We start from the raw sequence: 20,734 nt of genomic DNA, 5'->3' as shown, positions 1-20,734 counted from the left end.
ACTTGAACATTCTGTCAACTTTATAAATTACTCTCATTAGAAAATGTTTTAATGTCGCTTGACCAGTAAAGACTTCCCGAACACCCATTATCCATATGCTCCTTCCTGTTATTCTCTCCTATTACTGTTCTTTCCCTCCAGGGCACTTAGCACAGTGCATTCTTTTAGATTAATGTATATTTACCTGTTTAATTTCTGTCTCCTACATAAGGCTATGTGCTCTGAGGACAGGTGCTCTGTTGACCACTATATTCCCAGCACCCAGCACAGGGCCTAGCACACAGTAGATGCTAAATAAATATCTGATAAATAAATGAAAGTAATGTACTCTTCTTTTAAGATTCAGCTCAAGTGAAGTGAAGCTTTTCCTGAAATCCTCCAGTTTAGATGTGACCCTTTCTCCTTTGGGCCGTCACTGGCCTTCGAACCTACCGCCCTTGTCAGTTTATGCATCTGTCTCCCCATTATACCGAGTATATTGAGGGCAAGAAGCCATACATTCACCTTTATCTGTGGAACCTGCTCCAGTGCCTTTACCCAGAGGGCCCTCAAGAAATGGGTGAAAATGAACAGATGAGCAAATTAAACCTCAAAGTAATAATTTAAAATCAGATGTTACTGATGTCACTGTCTTCTTAATCTGGTCTCTTAAGATGGCAAAACCAGAATGTGTGGACTAATGATTTCTAAACAGAACTGTGCTATAAACTCGAAGCTCTGGAACCTTCACCCTGGACTCACACAGACTTGGAGAAATGTGAGCCGCCATTCACCAGGACAGAGCACAGAGAGGTCCGCGGGCACAGACACAAATCTGCTTGACTAGTCGCTTTCAACAACTATTCCTAAATTCGGAATTATGCTCATAAATTACTACAGTTCAAAAGCAAAAGAAACCAATTTGATTTTCCGGTCTTAAAAATGAAACTGCTCCATATCAGTATTAAATTTCCAGAAATTGGTGATTTTACTAAGATGATTTAAGACAAGATCCTAAAAGATTTAAAGGTGGAGGGTTCTGGTAGCTGCTATTTACTCTCAAATGGTTCCACACGCAAAAAGTTAATAATAATAATAATAATAATAATAATAATAATAATAAGTGAGAGAATGAAAACATATAATAATGTAAAAATAATGCGAGAAAGAATATGGTAAAATGTTAATAATTGAGAAATATCAGTAAAGGGTATATAGGATTGCTCATTGTACATTGTTACTTTACTGCAAGTATAAAACTTTTTTAAGTAAAAAAGAGGAAAAGTACTTAATAGAAAAGGCTATTCCACCTTCATATATAAACACCTCAGACGGAGAGAAATAGTGCTTTAATCAAGATAACAAATACATTTGAATAAAGCAATTCAGAATGATTCTAAAAGTACTGTAAGTATCTTCATTTAAAAATAATTACAAAGATTCATCCATATGGTATCTGGGGGTAAATCACTCTGCCCACAAACAGGGAACATCTGTCGTATAAAAACCTTCTTAAAGGCTACATGTGACAATGGAATAGCAAAGTCTCAAACTGGCAATTTCCAAACTATTCAAGGCAGCAGTGTTCCTAGCTCTGCAGAGCCAAGGTACCAAGACAAAAAAAATGTAACAGGTAAACAATAGCTGGAAAACCGCCAACTACACATGGCCTGCTCGATTTCTGGACCTATACAATTTGACTCAGAAATTTAACATAAAAGCTAGAACTTAAAAATTCCAGTTCTTCTAAATATAGATTTATCACTCTTTTGGTTCATTAAAAAATACTTTTATCTAGCACTCAGAGCTAAAATACAAAGGTAAAAAGCTTATCTAAAAAGAGTAACTACTATTTATAGGCCAGGCACTGGACCAGATGTTATATACATTATTTCTAATCATTATAACCTGGTATGCACGGGAGTATTTGTGATACCATTTCACAGATGAGAAACTGAGGTTCAGAAAGGAATTAAATGCCCATGACCCCTCAGAGATTAAGTGTTAAAGGGGAACTCCGGTCACTCCAGCTTAAAGAAAAAATCTGCACACGCCAAGCCTGTTCCCTCAGCAAGGCCTCCTCTCCGGCCCTCCCTCTGCCCAGGAAGCTCACCTATTCCAACCTTTTTACGAGACCTACTGTGACCTTGCATTTAACACACGGTTCTGCCTTCCATCCCAACACTCATAAGTCCCCTCACCCTGCACTAATTTTTTTTAACTTCTTGTTTTGAGATAATTATAAATTCACATGCAGATGTAAGAAATAATATATCGAGTTCTCATATACCCTTGAGCCAGTTCCCCTCAAAGATAATATCTTGCATAACCGTGATACAATATTACCTGCATTTTTTGACCTAGTATTTATCACTAGAAAGTGATATTATAGTAGCTGTTGTTATTGTCCACTCCTACTAAAAAATAAACTCCTTGCAAGAATCTTTATCAAACTTTTGTTCACCGTTATATCCCAAATACAAAGAACAGGGCCCAACTAATAGGAAGAGCAATAACTATTCGTAGGATAAATCAAAGCAGTGTACTGAACTGTCTCCTCTAACAAGAAATTGACCAGTTCTTTAAGAGACCACCTTGGTAAATAAGAGGATTCTGAATCAGGGAAACATTACACTTACCCATGGTGACATAAGGCAACTTATCAGTTGATCCATGAGGATAGATGCTGTAGAGGTGAGGTCCAGTAACATCTACGCCCCCCAAAACTAGGGCTGCACCAATGTAACCTTGATACCTGAATACACATGAGAAAAAAAAAAAAATGAGTCTACATTATATCACTGTAACTTAACCGAAAGGTACATGAGAAATCAGAAAATAAAAAGCTTTTCTTACACTGCTAGTGTTTCATTAAGTGGTTACTGTTTTGATGGGAACAAAACGGGGGAATGGAATGAACTTTAGTTCAAATCTATTATCAGCCAAAAAAAACTAAATTGTGTGAGGCACTCCACTACCTTACTTCATCTCAGTCTCACAGTCCCCTTTAAAAGGGCTCTGTCGTTTCCACTTCAGAGAAGATAAAACCAACCCAAAGACATTAAGTGCTTGTCTCAGGGCCAAGCTTTGCTTACTGCAAAGATTATCCGCATCCTTCCCATCCACCTCTCTGTGACTGATAGATAAGCTCCCAAGTTAACAATGAGTTGCTAAACTCAAGCTGTTCAAATTACCAGCCTCGTCAAAGACTAACAGGAAAACGGCTAAGGTCAAAACACCTTCCCTTTAAATAAATCCAGAAAAGTATAATCATTAATATGAGCTCATATTGAGTAAAAGAGAAAATTGGTTCATCATTCAAGGAAGCAAATGATGAAGTAACTCCATGATAGCCTATAAAACCCATTGATACCGCCCACAGGATAAAGCTATACCTCTCAGCAACATGAACAGGAATATATTTTCCACCTCACCTCACTCCCACCTCTGTTTAATTGTGCACATATTTGTTCCTTTGTACTCTTCACCTGGCTGGTTTTCCACTTCTATAGATTGCTTTCCCTGTATTTGGTTCAATTGTTTACCATTAGAATTTCTATGCTTGATAAATATACTGGATTTAAAATTCTCCACTGAAAGCCTTTAGCTCATTGGGAAGAAAAATGAAACCAATGCATGTTGAATTTGCCTAATGATATAATCATCAAAACTGAAATAATTAACACAAGAACCAATCAAAGTCATAACTTTAGATTGTCTGAGATAAAGCTACCCATCAGGAAGCATTCTAGGTAAACGGAATAGTCAAGTCCAATATCTCCTGTGTCCCTTGAGTACCAAATTGTTATTTCAGAAACAATCTTCTATTTATAAATAAAAAAGTTAAAAAGGAAAATATTTCAGAAGAAATATTTCAACGAGAAAGGGCCCTGACAGGGGAAGAAGGTGGTCCTAAGGCACATGAGCTAGCAGCAAGGTCAAGACGACATTCCATGGCTCTGGGATGAGAAGCCAGAATCACCAGACCCACCACTCCCACCCCAGTCCACTGCCTGATCCACTACACCAACTACCTACCAAACAGGGTGTTTAAATAAAGTCAATAATAATCAGCTACTTCCCCTCAAACTAAAATATGTCTGTTTGATGCCTTTAAAAGAGTCTAAGATATTTTAGCAAGTTACTGAAATCCTTAAAAATTCTGCCAGAAATTCTACCTCCAGGAGTCTGATTTTAAGGATACAATAGGACAAATATGCAAAAACAAATGCACAAATATGTTTACTGCAGTACTGTTTATGACGTTAGAAAAGTGGAAACAGTCAGAGGAAGAATTAACTAAACTGAAACAGCTATAAAACAGAACACTACAGACATTAAAAACCTGCTACATTTCTCACCCACTACGGACAGTAGTGCAACTTAGTGTAATCTTTCTCAAGGACAGTTTCAGCAATATGTATCGAAATGTTAGATATGCATATCTTTGACCTCTTAATTACACTTCTAGAAATTTATTTCAGAATATAGCCTAAGGAACTGATCACACAAGTATCCAAAGGTTCTATGTTCCAAAGGGTTACAATACCTTAAAACGAGCAACATTGTCAACGTTCAAAAGCTGGTTAACAGAATGGAATACTGTGATATCACCAAAAATTATGACATTCATCAATGGTTCTTAAACTTTTATAGGTCACAGATTCTTTTGAAAAACCAATTAAAACTGTGGAGCCTAACCCCATAACGAGTGTATATAAAAAAGCTTTTTTACTATTTCAGGCGGGTTACAGGTCTCCAAAACCACCTCCATGGACTCTAGGTAAAAACCCTGGATGCTGAGCTATTCTACTGATGGGAATAATAGTCACAATACACAGGATCGGTTACAAAACACCTACAGCAGGATTCCATTTTGTGCAAATGCATAGAGTAGCATATATGCGTCATACAAAAGGCCTGAAAAAAATCTCAAAGATTTACAATGTATGTGTCTAAATGGCAGAACATCAGGTAACATTTACTTCCTTCTTTTCACTTTTCTATAGTGCCTAAATTTTTTACAATGATCATACATTACTTTTTAAATAATGTTTTAAAAGATTATTTTCATTTTGAAATGCTCCAACATGGAAATCATTCAAGATGCCCTGGTACGTGAAAATATTAGTCTACGTACAACTACAGTCGCATTACAGAACAAAATATGCATTAGTAAACACAGAAAAAACCTTGAGTATAATCTGCTAGCACCAATTGCTTATGGGTGGTAGGAATCCAGATAATTACTTTACCATATCTTCTAGCTTTTTCTACTGTGAATACGTATAAGTAATATGGAAAGAAAGATGGAAAGAACAAACAAATAAAGGAACTTAAAAGACTAGAAGTATATATACCCAACCAAAATGTGATTCTCCCCGAATGGCAAAATTTTTATTTTTTCTTTGGACTTTTCAGTATTTTCCAAATTTTCTACAATGAGTATGTGTTACTTTCATAAGGAAAAAAATGCGCAATGTAATAAAATTTTTAAAAGAGTTTCCAGAATAATAGAACAGTATGTCGCAAAGATTTCTATTAGACTAAACAAAGAGCCTCCATGCTCAGAACTATCACATTATCTACACCCAGCCCTCACACAAGTAAAATAAAGTACTTCTCGTTTAAATAAGGAAATAAAAATTCACTTGTTTATCAAACCCTCTTTTCTCACTGATCTACATAACAGGAAACGAGTTATTCAGGAGGGAAAAAAGATACAGTAACAGCAAGAGTACACCTCGTACTCTTTTTCAGCTTCTTAATTTTATGATCTAACTGAAGCAGGCCCTGTGTAAGGCACTGTTGTAGCCTGCTTCTTTATTCATTTCCTCCTCAAAAGTCCAAAGACACAGAAACTATTATCCCCATTTTAGTGAGGAAGAAACTGAGGCTAAGAAAAGTAGGGTGAACAACCCAAGGTCACACAACTGTAAGTACTGGAGCCAGGACTTGAACCAAAATTCTAGAGTCAAGTCCTGTGCTTTATTTCCTTAAAGCACTGACTGGTTTTATGTAACTCAACAAAAATGTTAGAAGACAAAAAGGACCACAATTATCCTGGTTTAAATTTTTAAATATTCCTCTCCGTGAAATTTAACTTTTACAAAATATACTAAACTAAAAAAAAAAAAAAACACTGAAAAAAGAATCTAGAATTCCCAAAATATCCTAAGGAGATTAACAGAAACATGTTAAATTTAGCTAAATGCTTTAAATGACACTGTAAGCAATCTTTAAATATTCTATTTACTAAAATTTTCCAATTAAAAATTTGTTTTAAATGTAATGCACCACACAAACCAGCAGAGGGAGCATTGTATTTAAAATCAAAATCAAAAATGTCTTCAGAAATCGTGACATGTGCTATATAACAAGTTCTCATACTGTACTGGGAGAGTTTGTTTCATAGGCAATAATTCTCCAGGTTTAGGATGATGATGATGCACATAAATAAATGAATATCACTGACATAAGAGCTCAGTACAGCCAGAGCAGGAATTAGGTGGCTATGACTATGTTTCCTGCCCATACGATTCATAAGTCCTGGTCTCCTCATCTGTAAAATGGTAACTATACTATTGCTGCTGCAGCTACATTAAACTTCATACACACTTACTGAGAAACCAAGGGCCATGCTAGACTCATAGATGAAGACCTGCAAATTTACAGGAAAGCAAGGGATGGGCAGGAAACAGATGGAAGGGGCAGGGACTCACACACCAGACACACACTCCCGTGTCTGAATGTACCAGTTCCAGAATATTACTGCCATGTGTTACCCTACTCGCTTTCTTATTTTTTTCCCCAAAATAAGCCAGAAATTCAGATTTTTAATTCAAATCTCCCAGTTTATAATTTTTTTTTTAAACCACTATGTGACCCAAATAAAATTTCTCTACAAGCTGCATATGACCTCTTGAGATGCCAGTTTACAATATTTGCTTTCTCTTCCTGCTACTCTTTAATTGTCGCAGGCCTAGAGGCAGCTGCTGCTGCTTGGGGAAAAGATAAAGAAAATGTTTCATGTAAGTTGCTTAACAAATGAGGAGGACCAGAACAAAGATCTCTGGTCAACCAAAAATAAAAAATAAAAAAGTACCATGCTGCGCACATTCCACAAAGGAATGAGAGAATTTGTTAAAGGCAAGGCAGGTCCCAAAAGGACAAGCCAGTATTTGAAGCCAAGACTAAATAAATGCCCAGGCTATTTCCTCTATTATGCACTGCCTCTCTTCATGAGAAGCAAATGAAAAAATGGACTCATAAACTGAAATCTGTCACGGCTATAAACATAAAGTGATATGATTATTAAGGAAGAAAGAAACAAAACTACTAAGAGGAACTGTCTGTGAGTCAGAAGGGAGTGAAGGTCAGGCAAGTGACTGCATCTCTTTAAGCTTCAATTTGTTCATATATAAATTGGAGAAGCTCCTATCTCAGCATTAAAATGATGTAATGAGATCATGCAAAAAGCACTTTAGCACAGGGCCTGGCAAAGAGATAAATACTGGTTAATATTGTTATTTTTTACTTCGTTGTTTTTCTCCCTTGAAAGGGGGAGAAAAAAATCATTTTTGTTTGTGTGTGTTTGTAAACAACTCAAAGATTCCTTCCAGTTCTAACTTTCTTCCTATGAACAAAAATATTTTAATCCAGTAACATCCCTATACCTCAGGAAATGATTCAACTGGTCGTACGTGATTTACTCATAAAAAAAAAAAGACCCCATAAATCCAAATCTATTATCAAAAGCCTCATGAAATTAAAATGGCTTTTTAGTAACGATTCATTTCTAAAATAAAACGTGTATTAATGAATGCTTTTTCTCTTAACTGCCGGGCTTCCCTTGGCTGCAAAAGATGTTACAGAAATTCTCATTCTGAAACCTTACCTGAAAAGCATCTGCTTCAGCATCCGATTGGCCGTCACAACTCTGGGAAGGCGACCAGTGGAAAGGGAGTGGAGCTCCAAGTTGGAAGAAATGAGCTGGGTTGTCATATCCGTGTCTGCAGCTGTTCCAGCACCACAACAACTAAAAGATTACAATTACAAGCCAGCTGTAACTCAACCACCAAAGGGCTCAATTAAAAGTAGAGCTTCTTGGATAACTTCCATGAAGTTCAGGTGCATAGAGAGATGTTTTTGAGTATATCTGCACCTTAACTGCTTTCTAACCATAAACATAAAATTGAACATACACATCTAATTATATACCAATGTATTTTCTATGGCTCATTGAAGCATTTGAAATCACTAGTTTCTTTGCATGTAAAAGAGTACATTTTACTAATTCTACAAATATTTCTAAGTTGTACAAAAGGATAAAGCATGTTAAAATTCTTGCAATTTAACGTTTACCAAGTATTTAATACCAGGTGCCAGTCACTGCACCAAACGCTGGGAATAAAGAAAACATAACACAGTCCTAGCTCTTGATTTCAAAGTTGAGCGGAAGAGATACAAGTTAACAAAAATTATACCTTGTATAAAACAACATAGTAGCACAGGTACAAAATGTTATGGGAAATTGGAGGAGAAAGCAATTAATTCTGATCTTTGAGGTTTCATATGAGCTGAATTTGGAAGAATAAAAAGACTACAAGCAGAGAATAGAAATGGACATTTCTAAGCAGAGGGGCTGGCATAAGCAAAGGGGAAACAGCTCGGAGAGGAAGGGAACAGGGTCATGAGGGAAACAGAGACCGTCCAGCTGCAACTGGAGCAGGGATGATGGCAGCTAAGTAGGCTAAAAAGGACTTTTGTGAGTTTACGCAAGGCCTTAAATATGCTCCAGAGTTTCGATTTTATCCTGAAAGCAGTGTAAAAATGCAGTCATTTGAAAAGTTTTTAAAGAGGAAAGGGACATAATCAGATCTGTGGTGTACAAAATCCACTATGACAGAAAAATGAACAATAGAGGTAGAGAAGAGTCCAGAGGCAGACAGGCAATTTACATGACAGCTGCAATAGTCCAGCTGAGAATAAGATCCAAATTAAGGCCTCGGCAGAGGGAAGAATAGGAGGGGATGGATTTAAAAAGCACATAGAAGACATAACCGAGTACCAACTGGATTGAAGACTATAGCAAAGAGAGGATTTAAGGATGACTAGCTTAGGTGACAGGTGAATAAAATACCATTTAAGGGAGACAGAAAATAGACGGAACAAAAGGTTTTAGGGAGAAACATAGTAAATTCAATTTTAGCCCTGACATGAAAATATAAAGTTATTCAAACTAATCAATACTTACTAAATGTTAGGAGATATGAAGTGTATTTTTGAACAGTTCTTGTCAGCAACCACCATCCCTTCAGTTGCCCTTGTATCTGCTCCAAGAACTATGCCATCCTATTTTTAAAAATATATATATAGTTTTAAACAATCTTACATACATAAACCACAGCCCTCTACTTCAGTTTAGGGAAAACAATGTTGGCCATCCCCTGGCCCCCCAAACATCTACCTACCCACACACCAAAACTCCTACCAAAAATATTATGCTATACTTTCAGAATTCAAGAAAAAGTTTATTAACAAATGTAATTGGTTGAATCCTGAGTAGGTGATAAAAATGATCGTTACTATTTTCAAATAAGGCTCAGAGATTCAGTGAATTCCTTATGAATCAGCACTAATATGAGAAAAGTCTGGATTAGGACACAAAAATCCTCCCATTAAAACAGTCATCTCTGTCAATTTCTTTTAAAAAGATGTCACTCTTTACCTTTAACTACAATAATCATTATCGCTTTTGACCCTTACAACGATTTAAGGCCGGAGGTACTATGTCCATTTGATGGATGGGGAAAGTGTGCCTGTGAGAAGGCAAGTGACTTGCCCAAAGCTGGAAGCAGCATATAAGTTAACTGGTTAAATAGATCTGACTCCAAACCTTTTGTTCTCCCATTACATCTTCCTGCTTTCTAATGTAAGAACAAGACAGAAAAGTAAATCGGCCCCCCGTCAAAAAACTCCACAAAGTGAGAATATAAACTGTTGATAAAGCGCACAAAACCTAACAAAGTCTCTCCTAAAGGATCATTTCTTGATGTCTCTGTAACACGGGTCCTTCCCAACAGAGCCCAGAGAAGTAAAGAAGGCCTGGTTTATGTAACCAGTTCAGCCACTAGTTTTGGCCTGTCCCGGCTTACCTTATAGACCACCCCCGCAATGGTTGTGCCAGTTTTCCGGGCTGCTGGAAGCTTGTACCCTTTCTTTGCAAAATCGGATTCCAAGACGGCATTTCTAAGAGCAAATGAGAGAATAAAGCGTTGAAAGGCAAGATCACATTGCGCCAGACTGGCAGGAAGGGTACCTAATAGAGAACTAGGAAAAAGAACATACTATTTTATTCTCACGTCCATCTGTTCACTCAATCCTCCCAACATGTGGACTATTACCCCGTTTTTTCAGCAAAGAGAGCGTCAGAAAGGAGCAGACCCTCGCCTAAAGAAATTGAGATGGAAGGTGTCCGAGTGCGCTGGAAAGTGAGAGAGCAGATCTGGCCTCAAGAAACCTACACTCAGGCCCTGATTCCCCTGAGTCACAGGGGCGGCGAGCCACAGGCTCTGCCGTCCGCCCTTCCCTTGGACTTCTCAGATCAGACCATGGCCCAGCGCCAACCCCGACACCGCACTCCCGCTCCCACCCTGAACCCAGCTGCGGGCATGGTCGCACCTGCGGCAGTTATCAAAAGAAAAACCTCCAACCGGTGGCTTATACACTGACACAGCCGCCATCTTCGTAAGAAAGTATTTCCGGGGCCGGAGGCGGGCGCAAAGAAAAAGAGCCGAGTACTTCCGGCGCCGCTGGCGCTCTGGGCTGAAGGGGGCGAGGCAAGCTCCGCGCTAAGGCGATTGGTCTTAGGAGTTGTGGGCTACTAGAGGAGCCCAGACGTGTTTGGAGTATAGCGCCCCAAGTGGCGCGGAGGAAAAACTGACTCCTGGAGCCGGGAAAGGACTTGTCCAAGGTGGGCACACCAGAGACCAGGCAGTTCCTCCAGATCAGAGCTGTTTCTACTGTTAATTCAGCTCCATGGGGCTTCGGAGACAAATACACGCACGTTCAGACACAGCCCACTGCCTCCTTGCATTGAGCAAGTCCTCTCAACTCTGAATCTGTTTCCTCTGCTGTCAAATGGAAATAACAGCTGCCTCAAAAGGCTGCTGTGAATTGAGCAAGAAGCACATGAAAAGATGTTTAACATCATTAGTCATTATGAAATGCAAATCAACACCACATGCAATACCACTGCACAACCACTAAGATGGCTATAATAAAAAAGACAGATAATAACAAGTGTTGGGGAGGATATGGAGAAATTAGAACCTTCATATACAGCTGGTGGGAATGTAAAATGGTGCAGCTACTCCAGAAAACAATTGGGCAGCTCCTCCAAAAGTTAAACATAGACCCAGGATTCCTCTTTTATGTATATACCCAAGAGAAATGAAAACTTGTATGCAAAAATCATAGAAACATTACTCATAATAGCCAAATAATGGAGACAATGTTCATCGCCCGATGAATGGATAAACAAAATGCGGTACATCCATGCAATAGAATATTATTCATCCATAAAAAGGAATGACGTGCTGATACATGTTACAATGTAGAAGAACCTTAAACACATTGTGCCAGGTGAAAGAAGCCAAGCACAAAAAGCCACATATGGTATGGTTTCATTTCTGTGAAATGCCCTTACTAGACAAATCCATTCATCCAGAAAGTAAATTGGTGGTTGCTAGGAGATAGAGGAGTGAAGAAACTAGGGAGTGACTGTTTAATGGGTGTGGAGTCTCTTTCGAGGGTGATGAAAATGTTCTGGAATCAAATAAGGGTAATGCTTACACAGCATTGTGAATATACCAAAAAAAAAAAAAAACACTAAATTGAACATTTTTAAATGATAAATTTTATGCTATGTTCATTTTATTTCAATTTTTAAAAGGCTGCTATGAGCATTGAACATTGTACATGAAAAGCATCTATCCTGGAGCATAGCAACTTCTAAATAAGTAATTATCATTGTTAATACATTTATTTAATCCTGCCAACAACCCTAAGAAGTAGCTGTGTGATTCAATTCATTTTACTGATAGAAATTAAGCTTTATTGAAGTGAAGTAACTTACTCACATTGCATAGAAAGTAAATGAAAGCCTCAATAACTGTGGAAGGAGTTAGTTTACTCAATAAATATTTATCGACCACCTACTATATATCAGACATGTTTCTAGGTATGAATGAATGAATGAATGAATGAATAGAAACATCCCGATCACCTAGAACCAATGTCTGTCACACCTATGTGCGCAATAAATATTTTTCAAAGGTTAAATTCTCTCGCATTATTCTCTGGGTCTTCTGTGTGGAATTAAAAAAAATGAAGCCTCATACACCTGCCTCCACAGGAATCTACTGGTGAAAAGTTTGAATATTTCCTGTGTTACCAACTTTCTACTCTGGTGAATATAAGAAGTAAAAAGACTTGGACTCTGCTCTAGAGAAGTCTACTTCCTAATAAGACTCAACCTCATAAGACCTAGACAGGACAGGTCAACATACCTGGACACTCATAAGACCTAGACAGGACAGGTCAACATACCTGGGGTCAGTAAATAATTATAGAATGAAAGATGGCCTCTACAACACTTATCAAACTCTCTCACCCCTGTGAGCAGGGTAGGTTCAGCCCTAACGGAATGAACACAGAGATGAATCAGATGTAGTTCCTCCCATCATGTTATGGGTTGAATTGTGTCACCTCAAAATTCATATGTTAAAATCCTAACTCCCAGTACCTCAGAATATGACCTTTCTTGGAGAGAGGGCTTTTACAGAGGTAATCAAATTGAAATGATTAGAGTGGGCTTTACTCCAACACAACTGGAATCTTTACAGAAAGCAGAACTTTGGAGACAGACTCGCACAGGGGGACTACCATATGAACATGAAGGCAAAGATGCGTGATGCTTCTCCAAGCCAAGGAATGTCAGAGGTTGCCAGCAAACCACCAGAAGCTAGGCAAGAGGCCTGAAACACCATCCAGAAGGAACCAACCTTGCTGACAGCTCAATTTCAGACTTCTAGCCAATTATTGAGACAATACATTTCTGTTGTTTGAGCTACCCAGTCTGCGGTACTTTCTTTTGGCAGCCCAAGCAGACTAATAGACCTCACGAGTTCACAGTCCAGGGGAAGAGAGAAGTCCCCACAAAGACTCACAGCCCAGCGTGCTAAGGGCTGGTGGAGGGAGCGCACCATGGGGTCGGGGACTGCAGAAGCCTCTAGAGGTTCAGAAGGACAGAGTGTGAGTTCATGGGGTGAGAAGGCAGGAGGGACAGACGCATGAGCAAAACTTGGGGTATGACAAGCACGACCAAACAAAAAACCCCTGGGCATGCATTGCTTTCAGGCAACAGTGATGAGTTTCCTGTGGCTGCGAAGACAGTAAGTAGGGCAGGCTGCAGCCCCCAGAGGATGGATCGGGGACACCTGCTTCCTGCTGGAGCTGGAGGAGCCAGGGAAGGATGTGGAAATGATTCGTTACCTCGGTTTGTCTCCGGGGCGTTTGTCTTCTTAACTGGGCCTCTTTGGTATGGTTTTCACACCTGACAGAGCTGAGGTGCTGGCGTCGCCTAAGGCATCTGGAGGAGGCTCAGCAGAGGTCACTGGAGCCCAGCAGAGGGCGACAGAGAGCCTCTAGGGAGCCTGGGCCTGGCCCTAAAGAGGCAGAGCCTGAAGCCAAGTCAGCCTAGGGCAGGGCCTGGCACCGCCAGCATGTGGGACAGCTCCAGGTCCTGAGCGCTCAGAGACCCCCTCTTCGGCCTCCCTGTCTAACCTGACTGCTGCCCCCTGGGAGTGCAGCCCAGCCAGGAATGCCCTCCCCAGGAGCTGGCACAGTCCCATTAATCCCTGGCGGTGCCACCAAACCCACCTGACCAGTAAAGTCACCACTTCTGCTCTGGATTTGCCTGTGTGACATCAGGGGAGGCATCAGGGTCTCTGCACCTCAGTTCCTAATAATACAGTATCAGCCAACGTTCCCTAAGTGTATCCAATGGCCTGAGTCCTGTTCTAACCACATGATCGTCGTGGGCACCTAGAATGTGCCGGACACTAGGAAAACAGATGACCAAGAGGCAGACACAGTGCCTGCCCTCAAGGAGCTAGTGGTCATCACACCACTTTATAGATGAGGCAACCGAGGCCCAGAGAGTTAAATTCATTGGCTCAGGGTCACATAGCTGATAAGGGACAGAGTCAAGACTCAAACCACACCCCGCGAGCCCCCCAGCAGGCACAGCACCACTTCCCAGACACCCCTACAGTTATGTCTTGGCTAAGATCAAAGTCCCCCTGTTCCCTGAGGCTTTGGCAGAACAAAAAGCAAGGTTTGCGCCTCTAAGATCCTCCTCCCAGCGGGGTCATCACAGGCTGGCCTTTTCCACTCTCTCCATCGATTTTCTCGTCTGTAACATGGGAGAACGTTACAGTTTCCCTTACCTCGTGGCCACTAAATGAGGGCACACCATGTAAACCGCAGAGCACTTCGCTCATTCACTCATTCACTCATTCACTCGATCACTCAGTATTTGTCGAGCCTCTCCTTGGGGCTGAGCTCTGCGCCAGCTCTGTGCCAGATCGCAGCCTGGAGGGGTGTTGGTCTGAGAACCAGACCTCCAGTTCACCGTGTCAGGTACCCTAAGGGACACGTGCCCGACCACAGCCAGGAAAGGGCTCCCGAGTGGGCCCGAAGCAACGGTGTGGGCGCCCAGAAGACAGGTTAGCGCTGAGACCAGGAGACCAGAGCAGGCATCAGCCTGCACTTCCAAGGGCCCGGCAAGCACCTTCCCCCAACCTGCAGGCTGCTGGGAGCCCCGAATGGGATAGGCCCTGAAAAGCTCACCCCGTCCTCCGCCAGGATGCACACACAGCCAGGGGTGTCCCCCACAGGGAGACTTGGCCATCTTCCCATTGTAGGGAAAGCGGCCCATGATGCTTCTGGTTGCTAAGACAACGGGGCCCTTGTTTTTCCTTCTTCATAAATAAGATATAAATAGACAGGGCAAACCTGGGCGCCTTCTTTGCATGAATTAGAGCAGCTGTTCCGGGCTCCAGGGCCCTTGCACAGCACCCGGGCGCCGAGCCTCGCCGCGCGGGCCACAGCGACACAGCTCCAGTGTGAGGGCACAGAGTGTGGATTCCCTCCTCCCACCCCGGACTCACCTGGGACACTTAGCAGATTCTGGGGCCCTGCCGAGACCCACAGAATCCCAACCGCTGTAAGCAGGGCTGCGATGAGGATTTAACTACATAACTCCGGGAGATGAGAGGAGCCCCGCACTTGCCAATCGCAGGTGACGGTGAGGCTCTTCTTTCAGCACATGTCATTCTCTGAACAACCCATGAGGCGGGGGAGCCCTAAGCGGGGAAGGAGCAGACAGAGAAACTAAGACTCAGAAGGACTTCGGAATAGCCCATGGCCGCAGAGTGAGGAAAAGTCGAAGCAGAGACTTGGGTCCTTAGAAGGCGAGCTGCAGAAGGTGGCATTATGTTTCTATCGACAGACGATCCAGGTAGACAGGACTACCTGACGAGTCAGGGTGGGCTTCCTGGAGGAGGTGAAGCTGAAACAAGATCTCAGAGGATGACAGTGGAGAGAAGGGGGCAACATTTCAGACAGAGGAAAGAGCTCAGATAAAGGCATGGAGTGGGGAGAGGGAACGTCAGGTCTGCGGAATAGAAGGTGGGTCTGTGAGGCTGCCAGGCGGGGCTGGGGGTGGGGGGCGGAGAGGTGAGGCTAGCAAGTGGACGGGCTCCAATTACGAAGGGCCTCGTAGGCTGGTGCAGAAGCCTGGCTTGTCCCAAGAGCACTGGATAGCTCAGGAAGCTTTAAGCACAGAAGAAACATGACCTCTTTGGGGGCCAAGGGCTGCCTCTTTGCCAAAGGGAGTTTGAGCAGAACATGTCCCCCAAAGACAAAGTATCCTATAGGCTGCCGGACAACAGCTGACGGATGCCCCCTCCAGCCAAGCCTTGCAGGGTCCACCTGTGAATGTGAACACCGTGTGCCCCTAGACACATCCTCCAGCTTCATCATCTTCCCCATGGTTCCAGACCTGTCGTGCTCTTCCATGACTAGGAAACTGCTACCTCATTCATTCATTCATTCATTCATTCAGACATTCCTTAACAAACTCCAATTCCGTGTCTGGCATAGGAGCTCAAAGACTCTGCCCTGAAGTGGAATGGATATAGAAATCAATAAGGTTAAAGAACCAGGCGTTTCTGACAGGGACTGCACATGGTACCAAGAGGCTGGCTGGGGTTGCAGGAAGAAGATTTTGGGTGCTCCAGAGGAGAGGACGGTGTGAGCAGACACAGGCAGGTGTGAAACAGCTGGGCGTGGTGGAGAGTGTTAAGCGAGAGGAGTCAGAGGGGAGCGGGAAGCCGGACAGTCATCAGGGACCAGGGCAGCCAGGACCTGGGAGCTGATTCCAGGGTATTAATCGGGGGGGGGGGAGGGGGGGTAATGATGTGATCACACCAGTGAGTTGTGAAAACCAGCCTGGCAACTGGTCAGAGGATGGAATGGACAGGGAGAGACTGGAAATAGGAGAGCCATGGACCAAGGAGGAAAGTAAGGTGGCCTGAACTAGGGTGGAGGCGGTGATGACAGAAAGAAGGGAACAGTCTAAAGAGATATTACTAGAGGTCAGAGAGACAGGACGTGGTCAGAGGGTGGACGTGAGGAGCAGGGATACGGCAGGGTGAATGTTGTCCAGGGGTCTGACTTGGGGGGCTGAATGGATGGTGGCAAGAAGGTCCACGTGGGTCCCTTGGGGGCATGTTATGTTGAGGGTCCTTACAGGGGAGACAGGTACAGTTCTCTGCCTGCTGGTATGGACAGAAAGCCACACAAGCCCCATCTGTGAGTGAGACACCACAGGAGAGCGAGCAGAGGGAGAAAAGGGGGCAAGGACAGAGGTCAGGGATGGTAATATTTATGAGGCAGGCAAAAATGAGGAGTGAGCAAAACATGGAGAGAAGGAGGAGGCCAGGAAGCAGGAGGGGGGTGTTGACCAGGTGAGAATGATGGGCAGGGTGGGGGTGGGGCGGGGACTGGAGATGGAGGGAGAGTGACCCAAGTCCCAACATTCAAGGAAGATGAGCACAGAACATGACCGGGGAACCATTCTCACCAATCACGCTGTTTTCACTATCGAATTTAGCAAAGACTTTTTTTTTATAATAATAATACTCAGTGTTAAGGATGCTGTGATGAGACGAGCACTTTGGTAGTTTGCTACTGTAGTTCGGAGGGCAAAATGGTACAAGCTTTCTGGAAAGCTATTTGCCAAAATAGTTCATGACCCTATATAACAAAGGGCCCGGAGTTAACACGGCATCGTGCACTTCCACATGCGTTAAGAGGGTGGCTCTCACGTTAAGCATTCTTGGCACACACACACACAGACTCATAAGAAAAAAGGGACGTGAAGTGATGGATATGTTTATTACCTGGATTGTGGTGATAGTATTATGGGTGTAGGCAAATGTCCAAACTCATCAAATTGCGTGCATTACACATGTGCAGTTTTTTTTTTTGTATATCGATTATATCTAAATAAACTATTTTTTAAAAGTAGTTCAAGATCCTTCAAAAAGTTCAGAATATTTAACTCGAAAATTCCCCTTCTAGGGCTCTATCCTCAGACGATGGTTGGTATGTAAAGATGTTTGTTGTAACATTATTTATAATGGATTATGTTAGATTTTATAATGGATTATATATTGGATAATGGATTATTATAATGGACTATCCATGATCATATATAGCAATATTATAATAAAATCTGGAAACCTCTTTGATGTCAAACAATGGGAGAATAGCTAAATAATTTATAATGGCATATACGAGGCTACTAAAAATTGTGTTTTCAATGCATGTTTAATGACACAGAAAGTGAGATACTTTATGTGTATGAGTTTGCATTATATATGCAAAAAGAAACCCATTCTATTATTAATAGTGATACTTTCTTGCCGGTGGAATGTCAAGTCATTCTTACTTCCCTGTTTGTACTTCTCTGTAGTTTTTCAAATTCCCTACTGTACCTATTCATTATTTTCCCCCAACTTTTAATTTTTAAGTTTTTCAAAACTTCATAAAGTTGCAAAAGTAGTACAACAAACAACCTTCTCTCTCTCTCTTTCCCTTCCTCCTTTCCTCCCTCCCTCCCTCCCTCCCTCTCCTGAACCAATTGAAAGTTACACAACACTCCACCCCAAAATACTAAAGCATGAACCTCCTAAAAATAAGGACTTCTCCTGCATAACTACAATACAACTATATGGACTCAATATTATTATCACATTCAGTATTCAGTCCACTTTCAAATTTCCCCAATGGTCTCAATAATTGTTACCTTTATGACTTTTGTGGTGTGGGATCCAATCAAGGATCACACGATGAATACAGCTGCCCCCTAAAATACAGCAAGAATCTCCTAGGAACAAGGTCTCCTACAAAACCACAATGCCGTGATCACATTCAGGAAACTTAAGATGGGTTCAATATTATCACCTGACATGCAGTCCACACGCAAAGGTCCCGATAATTGCGTTTAGGATTTTCGTGACCCGGGATCCCAGCTGGCATCCCCCCACTGAATTCAGTCACCACGACTCTTTAGCCTCCTTCTATCTGAACAGTCTTCGAACTTTTTTCCCTCTTTCACGAGGCCAGCCCAGCTGGTTTAAAGAATGTTCTTCAGTGTGGATTTATCTGGTGATCTCAGTGGGTAAGTTTTTTTGGCAGGAGTGTCTCGTAAGTAGTGTTCTGTCCTTCTCAAGGAATGTCAGGAGGCGGGTGATCCTGACTTGTCCCAACATTAGTGGTTTTAAGTTGAATCATCTGGGTGAGGTGGCGTCTGTCATTTTTCTCCATCTGTAAAGGTATCTTTTTTCTCTTTGTAATTAAAAAGAAATTTGCAAATGATTTTTCGAGACTCTGCCTATCTTATTCCCAGTTGTCTCTGTCCCAGGCGACAGCACTCACTGGTGAGTTTTGCCCAAATTAATTATTCTGCTGTTGATCGTACGATGCCATTTTCTGCTCCTCTCACTCCTTAGCTGGCACTCTTCTGTCAGAAAAAGCTTTCCCTGATCCTGCCCTCTCTGGTTATTTTATTTATTTATTTATTTATTTATTTATTTATTTATTTATTTATTTAGAATTCAAGGATTCTTTTTTATTCTATGTGTTATAATCCATTCTTGTTATTAATCATTTCGATCTCCAATTGTGTCAAATTTGGCCACTGGAGCCCTTGCAAACCAGCGCCCACCAATCGGAGTTCTTTGCTTTCTGGCACAATCAGCTGTCCAGGCATGGAACGGAGTGCTCGCTGGGTCGGTCCAGCCTCACAGACCACAGACGCCGCCGCTCGCCTCTGGACCCGCGGGCAGCGCGAAGGAGGGCAGCAGGCCGCGAGTGCAGCGGCAGGGCCCGGGTCCACATTCGAACTTCTCTGTCGCAGAAGCATCACCAGCCTGGCTTTAATTAACGGCCCCACCTCAAGGAGGCAGGACACCACCGGCCTGCGTGGGCCTCTCACGTCACGTCTCATCCATTTACTTCTGCACATGGGAGGATATTAATCATGGTGCAGAGATGGAGAAAAACTGGTCTTTTGCAACTTCACTGAGGAAAGGAAAATATAGAAGAGGAAAGCACTCGCACGTGTGTGTGCGCGCGTGCGCGCGCATGTGCGTGTGTGTGTGTGCGTGTGTGTGTCCCCAGATTCTCCAGGCCTCTGCATCTCTCTCCTTTACCTTCCTTTCTGTCCTGTTGAAATCCAGTGTGCGCACAGTAAAATGCACAGATCTTACGGGTACGGTTGGATGGGTTTTGATAAATGCCTAACCAGCCCCTCATCCAAGATATAGAACCTTTCCATCACCCCCAGAAAGTTCCCTGACACTCCTGCTGGTCAATCCCTTACAAAGGCAACCGCTTTCTAATATCTAAAAATTCTAGAACCTCACACGAAGAGAATCACACAGTGAGCACGTCTCCCTCCTTTCTTTTAACTGCCAAATAAAATGGGGACGGAAGCCCAGAGGTGCCACCACTGTCCCCAAAATATTTCTGAGGCTTTCCTAGGGAGAGAGGAAGAAGCAGAGCGCTGCTGTCCATCCAGGGTTTATTTCTCTAAATCCTGCTTCCGGGCTAGTTAGTGGTCGAGAAGGGGACCTAGACCAGGCTTATTCCTGACCACCCCCCAAAATCATCTTCCTTGGCCAAGAAACCATGGCTTATAAACCCTACTGTCTACCCAGCAGTGAAGCTCGGACACTCTGACGGCCCCTCTGAGCCCCTGACTGTGGGGACCCCCCGGGGACCACAGTCCTGTCCATCTGCCAGCGGGAGCAGCGAGCAGCAGCAGCGGCCGGCGCATCCTGCATCTCTGCTGTCAATCTGCCCACTGCCCTGGGTTGTTTACTGGAAGCCGGCCTCCCCGCGAGGGTTCAAAGCCCTGGCCCTGGGCGCGTCTGCGGCAGGAAGCAGGCCGGGCGGTAATTGGCGGTGCGGCTGCGCTCAGCGGCCGGCACCGACCCAGTATCTTCCTCCAGCAGTCGCCTTTGAGTGGCTCCGAACTGACCTTCCAGGCCTGCGGGGACTTCCTGCTGAATGCCAAACTGGCACCAGCAACAAATTGCTCGTTCCCCCAGAAATCTAT

At 42.8% G+C, this 20,734-nt stretch overlaps 1 protein-coding gene across 1 annotated transcript in view; it reads right to left on the bottom strand.

Annotated features, from left to right (window-relative positions):
- The window catches only part of PSMB7 (proteasome 20S subunit beta 7), a 53,731-nt gene extending 42,955 nt beyond the window's left edge, over window positions 1-10,776 (bottom strand). The window contains exons 1-5 of the mRNA XM_016137427.2: window positions 10,663-10,776; window positions 10,137-10,230; window positions 9,236-9,333; window positions 7,877-8,017; window positions 2,619-2,734 (exon numbers count right to left, since the gene is read on the bottom strand). Coding sequence (XP_015992913.1) covers window positions 2,619-2,734; window positions 7,877-8,017; window positions 9,236-9,333; window positions 10,137-10,230; window positions 10,663-10,724 — 511 coding nt within the window. The 5' untranslated portion in view covers window positions 10,725-10,776. The remainder of the gene's footprint in view (window positions 1-2,618; window positions 2,735-7,876; window positions 8,018-9,235; window positions 9,334-10,136; window positions 10,231-10,662) is intronic.
- Window positions 10,777-20,734: the final 9,958 nt, after the last annotated feature.

This window comes from Rousettus aegyptiacus, unplaced genomic scaffold (genome assembly GCF_014176215.1).
Source record: "Rousettus aegyptiacus isolate mRouAeg1 unplaced genomic scaffold, mRouAeg1.p scaffold_m13_p_3, whole genome shotgun sequence".
NCBI lineage: Eukaryota > Metazoa > Chordata > Mammalia > Chiroptera > Pteropodidae > Rousettus > Rousettus aegyptiacus.
This window is presented reverse-complemented; position numbering and strand designations above follow the sequence as displayed.